General features: G+C 41.1%; 1 protein-coding gene across 3 annotated transcripts in view; it reads left to right on the top strand.

Moving 5' to 3' along the window:
• Positions 1-8,470, top strand: part of LOC135500027 (uncharacterized) — a 53,262-nt gene extending 44,792 nt beyond the window's left edge. For all 3 annotated transcript variants that reach the window (XM_064791178.1, XM_064791175.1, XM_064791176.1), the window contains exons 10-11: positions 2,074-2,203; positions 2,841-8,470. In XM_064791178.1, the coding sequence (XP_064647248.1) occupies positions 2,074-2,203; positions 2,841-4,699 (1,989 nt within the window). In that variant the 3' untranslated portion in view covers positions 4,700-8,470. The remainder of the gene's footprint in view (positions 1-2,073; positions 2,204-2,840) is intronic.
• The last annotated feature ends 4,639 nt before the right edge of the window (positions 8,471-13,109 follow it).

Genomic DNA, 13,109 nt, shown 5'->3' on the forward strand with positions numbered 1-13,109 from the left:
AAAAACTTAGTTTCTCTTTTTCTTTTTGTACCTGTTGATATATTGGTATCAATAATCTACAGATGTGGTCTGTAGTTTGCCATCCATTAAGCCAGGAACAGGTGCTGTGATCGAGGAATGAAAATGCCAAACGGTTCATTAGTTGAAGCGAAAGAAGTGTTTTATCTTTTATGAGAATATAATTCAAGATTCCCTGCTGATTTTCGTATTCCAGCGTGAGTGGTTGTGGCCTTGGGTTAGCTTATTTTCCTATCCGATCGACTCAAACGTCGCCAAATTAAAGTAAGATGTGTGTTATTTATAGCAGGGCTGGCACCATAACGCAAAGTTCCTGTACGGAGGGCCAGTTTTGCAGTAGACACTCTGTCTTTTTGGATGTTGATAATCCAGGAACCGAACATGCACTGTTATCACCAGCCTGTCAATATAACGACCACTCCTCTATGACAGAATGATGGAGATGCTTTTGATAGATTTGAAAGTTGTCAGAAAATTTCTGGCATGGCGCTGAAGGGGTTACATTAATTAAGTAAACAATTACTGATCTGTATGATAAGAAGTGCTGACAAGTTATCAACAAACATCTCCAAGGAGACCATGTATCATTAATTGAGAACAACGAAATTAGACTTGGTGTTCTCATTGTCTGGGGGGGGATGGGGGGGTGAGCGCAAAAAAGCTCTTAAAGTATATGGCTTTGTCTGTGATGTCATCTTGGAACCTTTTGGGCACTTTTAGAAAGTCGTCAGAACCATTTGGGATTTTCCATGATGAGAATAACGACGTGACTGCAGATTGAATACGCCATTAGCCTCATCACTCACGTAGCTTTGTTGGTCGTTTGGGCCGATTTACTCCCCTCAGTGCATTGTGGGTACATACTTCACGCATTTGATGAAATACTTCTAACATACTCTCTCTGCACAAGACTCAGCTTGCCAATATGAAGACATAATAAAATTACTCTCATCCATATAGGTTAATGCGATTACTGAATTATTTACGTTTATTGATAGACCTCCTATGTACATACTGGCTCTATTTTTGTTCCCCGGAGTTTGGCGATGATTAATTGTCATTTTCCTCCCTTGGTACTACTTGTTACACTAATCGCGACTATAAATAGATGTATTTTAAACATCCGCCAATTAAAAAGTCACAAGTTTGTATTTTGCAGAAAAAACTGACTGCCATCATGTGTTCGTTTGGCTATGCTAATTTGGGTAGCTTAATCTGCTATTTCGACAACTATTAACTGAGCTGGCGGTATTGACTTAGATATCAGCCACCGTAATTCATTGTATATCCTAATATCGAAACATCATTCCTCGCCCCCACTGAATATTGAAATATTCATATCAGATTCAAAATGCTCTGGCCCCATATCATTCATGCTCATTTTGTAGAATTCAAGACAAGCTCTCCAAAGATTGCCATCTTTGATCAATTCTTGAACAAATTGAATCTAAAAACGATTCCGCAACAACTGTTAAAGTACCCTTTCTATATTTGCTCGACATGCTTAAGACGCAATTTTTCTTGCATGATTAGTATTTCTGCCAATGCTGCCCAGCAATCACGAGGAGACGTGGAATGATATCGATCGTACGAAATGAAAAGTCAACAAGCACAACATTGCTCTCGGTCTGTGCAGCCAAAATCATCAATTTGAAACTTGATGAGTCAGCTAACGTTTCTTTAATGTCGTCCATCTCGTACAAAGATTAGGTCAGGCTGATTTTGGCTTCGCTTTAATTTTGCTACAGCCCCTTCGGTCCAACGGTTCTCATTGTAATCTTTATTTGGTGCACATGGTTTCTACCCGCTTTAGAAGCCAGACTAATTAATATCAGATAACAAGAAAAAAACAGAATGTAGAGAAACTCTTTTTAGGTGAAAGACACAATTTATTCCAATATTCATTTTTCTCATCTCACGTCTCATGAATATTCATATTTCCTCTTCAGACTTGTGACAACTTGAGGCAGTTGCCAGAAAGGCCTCAGAATAACGGTGAAGAAGGCTCCGCATTTGTTGTTTCACCGTCTTATAAATATTCGTATCTCTCTTCAGACACGAGACAACATACTTGATGCCATTGTAGGAACCGACTCGGATGATGACGACTTCATTATCGGGAATGACCCAGAAATGAGAGAAATTGCTGGCAAGATGCCAAGACGTCGTCGTCAGAAGAAGAAGGGTATGTTTGATTGAGTTGGAACCATAGCACTGAAAAAATGAGGTTGCAGTTTTCAACTCTTTGGCTGGCTCACTTCATTTCAATGCAGGTTTCATCAGCAGGCAAACCTTCTGCTTCCGTGGGGTATCAATCAGAAAGCAGGATGCTCGTTGCACTGTGCTCCTTGACTCTTGCAGCTCTCGTGATTGGCAGCCTCCCTTGCTTTATCGGGCCTGGATCTAGAAGAAGTAATGGAAATATTGTTAGATTAGGTTTCACATAACATACCTTGGCTAACTCGGGCATTTTTTCAGCATGATGCGCTGAAGATTGTTTTATTGTATCGTGCTGCCATCTCGTGAGATCAGGAGGAACTAGTCTTCACGTGCAACAACTGTCCGTCACTCAATATCTGCAATCTCATCACAGCTGTCCATTGAAAGTGGTTAAAAAAGTCCAGTTTCAATTTTAAGATATCACAAATTATTTGGTTAATAAATTCACTAAGAGTTCAAGTACATCCCCAAACATTTCTGGCCATAAATGTCAATAATTTGGAGAAAACTCAATCTCAATTTAATTTCAAAGGTTTTTAGTTACAGTATACATGTAACTAAACTATACTGTCCCTTTAAGAACGTAATTCTTATACTTGCAGGTAAACGAGCTGTTGTACGCCATGCTGTCCACACTCGTCCCCATGTTGATTTCAAGACATTCTTCAATAGGTACGAGGATGCAGAAAAGAAAGCGTTGTCTCATTTCAACTTCTTGAAAAAATACCTGGATGAGATTGAAAACGGATCGAACCCTGGGTCACCAATATCTCCCGATGGAGACCATGGGATTACGGACGTTAGCAATCGGGAAAATATCGCACCAGATCATGTGCCAAAGGAAATGCCTCTGCCAGGTATTCCACGGGATTTGGTTTTGCCCGGTGGTGGGTGTCAGCGGTTGAAGTGGTCACCTGAACAAGTGGATCCTAGATTAAGCCCAATTTCGGAAAAGACTGAGGCGAAGGAGACAAAGAAAACAGGTAGAGAGAAAATGACGGCCTTTAGTCGATTAAAATCACTGTCGTTGGATAATAAGAAGGACGCGAAAGAGAGTTTAAAACTTGGTAAGGAATTGGATAAGAAAGCCAAGGAGGAGAAAAAGGCCAAGGATACCAAGCCAAAGTTACGGTTTGGTTTCAAGGGTTTAAATGGCTCGAAGCGACGGGCAAGTGCACCGATAACGACGGAATTGGTTCCGCCGATTGCGAGTACGAGTTCTGAGACGTGTGTGAATCAGCCAAAGATGACCGAGTTGGAGAAAGCGATTGCACTCAGTACGCCGGATATTCGTGGAGATGGAGGGAAGGGGTCAAAGGGGAGTTTAGAGAGGCCCGGAAGTCCCCAGTTTGGCCCTAAAGATGGTTCAAATGTGCGTAAAAGTTCTTCGGTTAAGGTTAGGAAATCCAGCGCCACGAAAGTGTTTGTGAAAAAAGACAAGTCTGAGACTGATGTGCTTGATTCTCATTTGCTTCGGAGTCAATCGGCTAAAACTGCTCGAACTGCTCCGAAGGGTAAGAAGACTATTGCTGATAAAGTTCAGGAAACGCCTCTTAAACCTGTGCCGACACCTAGTGGTGGGTCACCAAAGCGACAAGTTGCAAGAATAGACAGTCGTATACCTAAAAGTTCCAAAAAGTCTGACGCTGGTTCTAACGCGACGAATAGTAGCAGTCCTGCTGCTAGTATTAGTACCAATGCCTCCTCTAGCTCCTCCCCTCCTCAGACCTCACCAGAGCCCCCATTGCAGACCCCTGATATTGTGCCTAGGCATCAAGATATACCATTACCCCCAATACCCACAGAGAGAAAATCAGAACGTAAACAAAAAACGGAGATTAAGAAACGTGCGGAGTTAAAGAGAAAAACTGAAATGAAAAAACCTGACGTGGCGCTTAAACTCTCTGATAAAAAAACTGATCCAAAATCACCACAGAAAACATCACCCACTGCTAAACAGAGTCGTTTGCCTGTGAGTGCAAAGGATAAGAGGGTTGTGGATACACCACTTTGGGCGCCCCCTAAAGGTACTGCAGGGAAATCACAAGGACCTCCGGTCAAAGGTCGGTCCCCTAGTGATAAACAGCCTGAAGTGCCACGGAGAAAATCTCTACTGACTACAGAGGGTGCTAGGAACAAGTCACAGCGATCAAAGAAAATCGTCGATACTGAATTAGTGCTGCCACCTATCAGGAAAGATGGAAATGAAAGTGACATGAGCCATGCGAGTAGTCTCTCCGAGGAGATTTTCAATCAGCTAAGTATGAGTTTTGACGACAGGTGTAAGACGATTTTAGGAAAAGACGATGATGTACCCGACTCGAGGGTTAAGGCAGGGGTCATGCGTGATCCATATTTAGACAATTTTTCACTAAGTGACTCCTGCACTGACAGCTGCACTTCGAGTAACGATGATTCAACTGAACACTCCCATGCCTTATACTCTCAACCGCAGTTATAACCTTCTTGCTGATGAAGAATTCAGTGGAAAAGTTGAGATTGTTAGATACAGTGCCATCAGGTTTTCAAGCGTGCAGCTCAGTTTTTTTCATCATTTTCAACTGCTGGGAGAATTTACCTTGAATTGATTTCAAAGTTTGAATGATACAATGATGTATTGGAGATGTGACGCGGTTTGATTTTGTTTGTAGGGATTGTCGCCAACTGAATTGAGTGAATTCCGCCTGCTAAATGTAGATTATCTTGGCCTACAAAACATTGTCAAACTCATAATCAGACATGTGTTTTTCCTTCCTAAAAGTCTTCCAGAAATAATAGGGAAGTTTTTATTTACAATGCCATTGAAATTTTAGGTGGATTAATAATAACGTATTCTAAGTTTTTTACTTATGACAAACTACATGTGCAGTGCAGGCATTTTCATTACAATTATTGTGGTAAGAAATATTATTGCATAATCTTGTACAATGTTTCCTTTAAAGCTCAAGCATCATCCCGTACTACAATAATAATTTGAATTTGAATTAGTTACAAAATCCAACAAAAGGAAGTTAACTTTGGTGCTGATTATTAAAGCTTGACTACTGCATTGGATCATCTGTCACTTTTGCTCTGTCAATCTCTGTATGATGTCATGCAATCTAATGTGGCCTGCTTGGCTTCTGCACATAGTCCCTTTAACATTCACTCAGTATTCTCCAGTCGGCTGTAAGGAGTATACATAATTAAAACTTAGCGGTAAACACGTTTATCCAAATTGAAAATCATTTTTAATTTATTAAGAGAATCGGACACATGACGACAACCATTTTTTGTTTTCAAGGGGAACTTGACTCAGATTTATTTTGTTTGCAATTTGGATTATTTTAAGATGATTTTTGTTAAGTTTTATTTCTAGGTTTCTACCATTGAATAAAACCAAGTGACCCTCTGCATCATGAGCAAATCATCTTTGCTTTAGTGGTGCCCCCTTTGGGATTTATGTCGAGGAGAACCCCCTCACGATAGCTGATAGTTTTCTGCTCAAAGGGAGGTGTATACGTGTATATATATTATTTATTTGTTTATTAAAGTGTCACCTTTAAAAGAAAAGCCAGCCTCATTAGGCTTATGAGACACATAAAAAATAACAAAATTACATAATTCAGGCGGGAGGTGTATAAGACAACATAGCAAGGATAAGTTTCTTTTCTCTTGTTCACAGCTAAATGCTCAGCGGAGGAGACGAGGGCTATCGACGTAGCCTTCTAGTGGCTGATGCCGCAACGAGATCAGTCCATGTAAGTTGGACGTATAACTTTATGGAATGGTTGAGTCACTTCGACAAAATGACAGTTGTCTTTTACAAGCAAAGGTGATTGCGGCATGGTTGTGGGGTGTATTTGTTATTTTTGGGGGGTCGACTTGCTTGAGAAATGTTGTCATGTGACCTGAACAGATTTTGTTTTTACTTTTGAATTTTCATTTGTTTATGAAGTGATTTTACAAAGAAAACAGTGTGTGGGGGATGCTGTTTCGGTTTCGATCCCTGGGCAGCTAAGTAAGGCCTGATGCCTTGAAGTTCAAGATGTGACTTTGAAATCAAGTATTTCACAAAATGCATGATTTGCCTGCATGGTATACATACCTGTCAAGAAGACATTTTCTATGACAGTAACTTGCTAAGGAATGTCTTATATCAACATAAATGGATCCTGATTTATTAGAGTGAAGAATATGTGCCTGATATCGTTTTTAATTCATATCATTTTGTGCAAGAATACATCTGTTGTATTTACCGTAAGTATCACACGAGAGTTACAGAATATGCACAATACTAAACACTGACTACGCAACCTGTATTCAGGATAATTGTGACTCTGCATCTTGGGGTCAGAGGTCATACAATCAATTTATGCACATGTCAGTGTGTGTCTTGTACATCCCCTCCTCATGGATATAACACACTTTAAGCAAGACCTCTAGATATTGTGGTAAAAGCTACGAAATCCAATTGTGACAGACAGAAGTTATCACTCCTCGCCGTGAGACGTGTCAAGGTATAAAACTCCCATTGCAATGCATATCCTCATGATCGAGATGCAATAGAAGCTATGGGACGCCTTCCAAAACATCCCGAGCATTGTTAGGGCATTAGCAGGGGTAGTTCTAGGCACTCATTGATACTTGCATAAGTCTGCCATGAGAGAATTAAATCAATTGAATTTATCTGTTGTATCTATAATATTTAATTTATAATGTATAGCTTGTAGCACTTTTGTATATATTGAAAGTTCAGTTAGTGTAAAAAGCCTGCCACACATAGGAGATAAAATCGGTGCGATAGGTGCAGCACATTTTTAAAAATTATAGATGGTGGGAAAAAATTTGAAGTTTTTTTACTGTGACAATAAGACCCGATTTGATTTCTATGTGTGGCAGTCTTTGATATGTAAAGGTTGTAACGTAAATCTGTTTTAAATATTCCAATCTGGGAAGTATTCTCACTTGGGAAGTCTTCCCGTTTTGGAAGTGTTCAAAATATACAATGAAAAATAGCTACACGTTAGTTTTTAGGGGGCATGGTTTTTAAAAAATTAGTCTTTTTAAAAAATATCTCAATAATTTCAGCTGTATCGGCTGGGATCTGAAGGAACACCATCTGCATCATTGACTCGAGGTTAGTTTGTTTTGCTACAGTTTTCAGTAGCACCGACTATGTCCCAATAATTCTGTTGAAGCAATGATTCCAATGGAACTTTAGGAGAGGCCAGTAGAGAGTGACATTCTAAATAAAGCTTGAAGAATTATCTTCTTCATATTCATGGTTTTCCACTAATTAAGGAAAATAGATAAATGTAGGGTCTATAGTCATATTGTACCTGACACACTCCTTTTGGTGCAAGCTGCCATTTTGGTCAAAGCAGTGCATATGAGAGCAAAGCACCCATCGTAACCATGCACCACAATCAGATTTTAGATGCCATTGCAACATTGATAACTAAGTGCTATGTGTGTTGGTCCGTTCTGGTCAAAATTGTGACCAATTACAATGGTCTGCCTCTGTCCAGGGCTGTGTGTACCAGAATGAGCAGTAATGCGTGGCTCCCTCTAACATCAGAATGGTTTATTAGGAATGCAGCTGGTATTTATTTAATATTGCTTTCGTTGTTACGTATGTAACTTTGAATCATGTTGTAAATTTGGTCTCAACCATGATTTGCCTGAATTCCTTATGTAGAATCCTTGAACTTTATCCTACAAGGATTTATGGTAAATCCAGGCTGAAATCCAGGCTGAAATCCAATTCGATTTTGGAGCTTCAGTATTGAAATTACCAGGCTGGAAGGGGTTAATATATAGATTAGTAGAGTTTTAAAACTTGTCAGATGTGAGTCGACCGGATATGCGCCACAGATAAGGCATAATGAAGATTGGAGCACTTCACAGGTGTTTGATAAACTGAGCCTACTTGTAACTATTGTTGACTCAATCATTTATTGAGACAATCTAATCTCATTCGCCTGTGAAACTAATCTAATTGTTTACAAGTATCTGAATAACATTTTGATAGTTTCCCAACCGATAGGCTTAGGCCTAATTACTTGAATTCCACTCCTACAGACATCTCTGATCCAGGTGAGCACAATAGGCCTGGCAGTTTTTCATTTACTTGATGTATACCCCAATCAGATATAACTGTAAATCAGCATTTTTGAGAATTACATGAAGAAAGGAGCAGTTTTTCAGAGGACAAGTACCATTCATAATAAATTTTCATACCTTTTACACTAAGAAATTCAGTCTTGTCTTTTGTTTATGAAGCACCATCAGCCTCTCTGTCATGTGATACTTCTAAAGGCAGTCGTTGGACAAAACTGAAGCCTCACACCGACTCAAGATCAGAATCTGTGGGCAGTTGAGGCTTATAGACTGCATCCAGGTGGAAAGCACTCAATCAGCCTTGTGTGGCAGGGACAAAAGACATCTGATGGAAGCCCATGCTGAAGACAGAAACGTCTTGAGCTGAGATAACTGAGATACATGCAGACCTCATAAACTCGCTGTTTGGTCCATGAGCACCTGAGTGACTTGGGCAGAAATGAACCATCTTGTCCAATGACTATACAGCGTAGGCCTAGCCTAGAAATGGCTGAGGACCGACTTTCTCTTTGGTGAGTTCTAGCTGTGACACATTGGGTGATATGAATAAAGGCTAGCAAATGCTTTTACTTCAATTTTGTACAGAAAGGTCAAGTGTAAATGTACATGGAGTTTTAGAGCATTTACTACTCTTTATTCATATCACCCAGCGTCGGACAGACATTGCCTTTGGTCTGGTTGTGATATTGTCCCAAGTCCTGTCTTGTTGTGATATTGTCCCTAGTCCTGTCTGGTTGTGATATTGTCCCTAGTCCTGTCTGGTTGTGATATTGTCCCAAGTCCTGTCTTGTTGTGATATTGTCCCTAGTCCTGTCTGGTTGTGATATTGTCCCTAGTCCTGTCTGGTTGTGATATTGTTCCTAGTCCTGTCTTGTTGTGATATTGTCCCTAGTCCTGTCTGGTTGTGATATTGTCCCTAGTCCTGTCTGGTTGTGATATTGTCCCTAGTCCTGTCTGGTTGTGATATTGTTCCTAGTCCTGTCTGGTTGTGATATTGTCCCTAGTCCTGTCTGGTTGTGATATTGTCCCTAGTCCTGTCTGGTTGTGATATTGTCCCTAGTCCTGTCTGGTTGTGATATTGTCCCTAGTCCTGTCTTGTTGTGATATTGTCCCTAGTCCTGTCTGGTTGTGATATTGTCCCTAGTCCTGTCTTGTTGTGATATTGTCCCTAGTCCTGTCTGGTTGTGATATTGTCCCAAGTCCTGTCTGGTTGTGATATTGTCCCTAGTCCTGTCTGGTTGTGATATTGTCCCTAGTCCTGTATGGTTGTGATATTGTCCCTAGTCCTGTCTGGTTGTGATATTGCTTCTGAACAATCTTGAAATCACAACCATTGACAGCAAGCAAGGTCCCTGGTGGCAAATTGAGTGAGTGATGAACAATTGAAGACAGGCCCAAATATCCCGCTCTGACAACTCAAGTTATTTGAACAAAAGTTATTTGATGAATTAACACTGAAAGGTAGAAATGCCCGAAGGAACAAATCTGCAATTTCCGCGCTCGTCACGTCATGAGAACATTGAACTGCTGAACCGGGGGGGGGGGGGCTACTGCTGATGCGTCAAAATACGGAGTTGGACAATACCCATACATGTATTTCAAGTCAAGACGGTAAATCCTGGTGGACTATTTATTCATTCATCTAATACCGTTTATGTTACAGGAGAAACATAAGTATACATGGACATAGTAAAACCTTGGAGTAATACTCCAAGGTAAAACATAGCTTATATGCGTACATGGAACATACAAAATAGATATCTGGAAAGCTTGAACTAGTAGCCTTGCCGGATGATGTTTTCATGATTTGATAACATAGTCTTCTGAATGAAGCATAACTCCCAAGCAAGTCAACCACACCGTCCTGGTCACCAGAACAGTGATTTTGATTTCCGCCAACGAGAACTACTTCAATTTCAAGATCGTGAGGTGAGACAGTCACAGCCAGGCCGTATCTGTCCATGCTGCTCCACCGTGTTGTCAATACGGTGCGTGAGATGAGACAGTCACTGTCAGGCCGAACTAGTCTTGGCTGCTCCACCGTGTTTACAATATGGTGAGTGAGATGAGACAGTCACAGCCAGGCCGAAATAGCCTTGGCTGCTCCACCGTGTTTGCAACATGGTGAGAGAGATGAGACAGTCACAGTCAGGCCGAAATAGCCTTGCGGCTGCTCCACTGTGTTGACAAGGTGAGAGAGATGAAATGGTCACAGCCAGGCCAAATCAGTTGTCAGGTAGATATGAGTACCACCAGTCTCGTGAGATCAGATAACCAGCTGGCAGAGATTCGTTGTTCCTTTGTCTGTCCTTGTGAGATGATTACCATGGTACAACCAAATCAGTTGTCTTGTATCACCCGTGCAGTCGTGTACAGCTAAAGGACCCTTTGAAGGTTGTGTCAATGTCTTCCCCTGACCAAATAACCAGCTGGAAGAGGTTGGTTGTTACGTAGGCCGTCCTGTCGTCTCCAAAGTTTATTAGTGGTAACCTTGGTGTATTTTTTAGGTTGTGTCAAGGTCTTCCCAACCTGACCAGATAACCAGCTGGCAGAGGGTAATTGTTTCAGAGTCCCGACTCAATGACACAACCTTGCAACGTAGTCTCTGCAAGGACAGGTTGTGACTGTCTTCATGGATGCATCGACAAAGCAGCTCTCTCTATTGCAAGACACCATTAGATTGTACCCAGTACCATGGATATTGTCTCCATTGCTTTCTTCGAAACCAGGTCGAGACAGAAGCTCTACCAATGACAGTGCTCCCTGCTGTCATCCCTGTTTCACATAGACTTCGAGTACCTCATGTGCCTGGGACGGTAGAGAGACTCTTCGGACTCCTGAAGAGCTCCCGGTACTCTTAAAGATGGGCAGAACTGAAAGACTTTCATATGGCCCTACATAGGCATACCTACCCAAGAGACACACAGAGTAGGCTACCTCATGTACTTGGGGGAGCATCAGGACTCTTCTGACTTTGGTAGGGCTCCCTTGAAGACAGGCCCAATTACCCCACTTGCTTACTCAAGTAGTTTACTTGGAGTAGCTCATGCAACTGACAGGGTTGGCGCGCCCGTTCGCATTTTTGCGAATGCTGCACATGAGTGACGAATGTAAACAATGCCTGGCTAAAGATTTTGCGAATTCAATTTGAATAATTGCCATGATTTGGCGAGAGAGTAATAGTGTTGTGCGAAAATTGGTCAAAGTCTATCAAAAAGATCCAACTTCCACACCAAATGCACTAAGGAACGATCGTTTGTCAGTCAAACTTTGTCATATTTGCGGTCGGTCGCGCTATCACCCGTGGTTGCTATCGTCTGCATTGTAGTTCTATCGTTGCCGCTATTGATTTTAGTAGCGCTGCTGGTCGCCTTACGCATACATGATCGGCTGGTTCATGCCCATTTCGCCTTGTCTTTTTTCGCCTTTTCCCATTTTGCCTTTAAAAAATATACATTTCGCCTTCTCCTATTTCGCCTTTTCCAATTTTGCCTCTTCTCAATCCGCCTTATTCTATCTCGCCTTTGTCTTTTTTCGCCTTTTCATTTTTCGCCTTATGATATTTTGCCTCTGTTTTATCTTGCCTTATCACAAGTTGCCTTATCCATTCTTGCCTTCGTCTCAGTTTGCCATTGTCTTAATCTGCCTTCTCTTATTTCACCTTGTCTTAATTTACCTTTGTCCTAATTCGCCTTCATCCTATCTCGCCTTTACCCGCCCCGCCTTTGTATTATTTCGCCTTCTTCCCATTTCGCCTTCTTCCTACTTTGCAACAAACTTGGTGTCTTTACCCATGTTTGTTGAGTCAATCTTTCATATGAAAGTGTCTTCAACAGTGTTGAAGGGCTTCTAGGGTCCATTCGGGGGTACCCCCAACCAAAACCCGGTGCACATTGCCAAAATTACAAGTGTAGATAACTTCTCAGCCATTATAGTCATATTACATTACATACCATATTACAAAAGACTTTTGTCTCTTTTACCCATGTTTGTGGGGCCAGTCTTTCATATAAGAGTGTTTCCACGAATTATGTTTTGGTACCCTACCCAAGGCTGTTGCTTAATTACCAATATTTTCAAATCTTCGTAACTTCTGAACCATCTACATGTAAGCTTACATGTATCTCCAAAACCAACTTAGTATCTTTACCCATGTTTGTCAAATCTTAGAGTTTTCCAAGTCTTTCATGGAAATATTTTGGCATAGTGTTTTGGCATTCTTTGATGAGTAAAACTTGTGACCTGGTACTATATAGGAGGGATGGGGGTGCTAAGTATTTTATTGATCATTCAAAGTGTGAGTGCTTCTGAAGTTCTTTATTATGGACTATGGTCAATAGGCCTACTCAAATCCAGCAATCTGGAAGATGTATTCCTTTGATCATTGGGGAATTATGAGGCCTTCTCACAGAACGAGTTAGCTCTCAAGAACGTCCCACGCAGTGTTCCCTTTAGATGGTTTTGGTACGTTTGATGTTCTTCATTCACAGCAATGCTATAACTTAGCATGAGATAATACAAGTACCAAAGTTTTTTTGAACAGAATCATTAAACTACTCAAAACACTGCCCCCCCCCTGCGAATAATAGACCCCTTGCTTAACGAAGGGGGATTGATAAAAGGCGAGTTGAGATATGGCGAAACGGGAGAAGGCAAAATGGGAAGAAGGCGAATTGACACAAAGGTCAATCAAGAAAAGGCAAGATGAGATAAGGCAGGATGGAACCAAGGCAGAATAGGACAAAGGCGAAATAAGAAAAGGCAAACTA

The sequence above is a fragment of the Lineus longissimus genome, chromosome 15 (genome assembly GCF_910592395.1).
Source record: "Lineus longissimus chromosome 15, tnLinLong1.2, whole genome shotgun sequence".
NCBI classification, from domain to species: Eukaryota; Metazoa; Nemertea; class Pilidiophora; order Heteronemertea; family Lineidae; genus Lineus; species Lineus longissimus.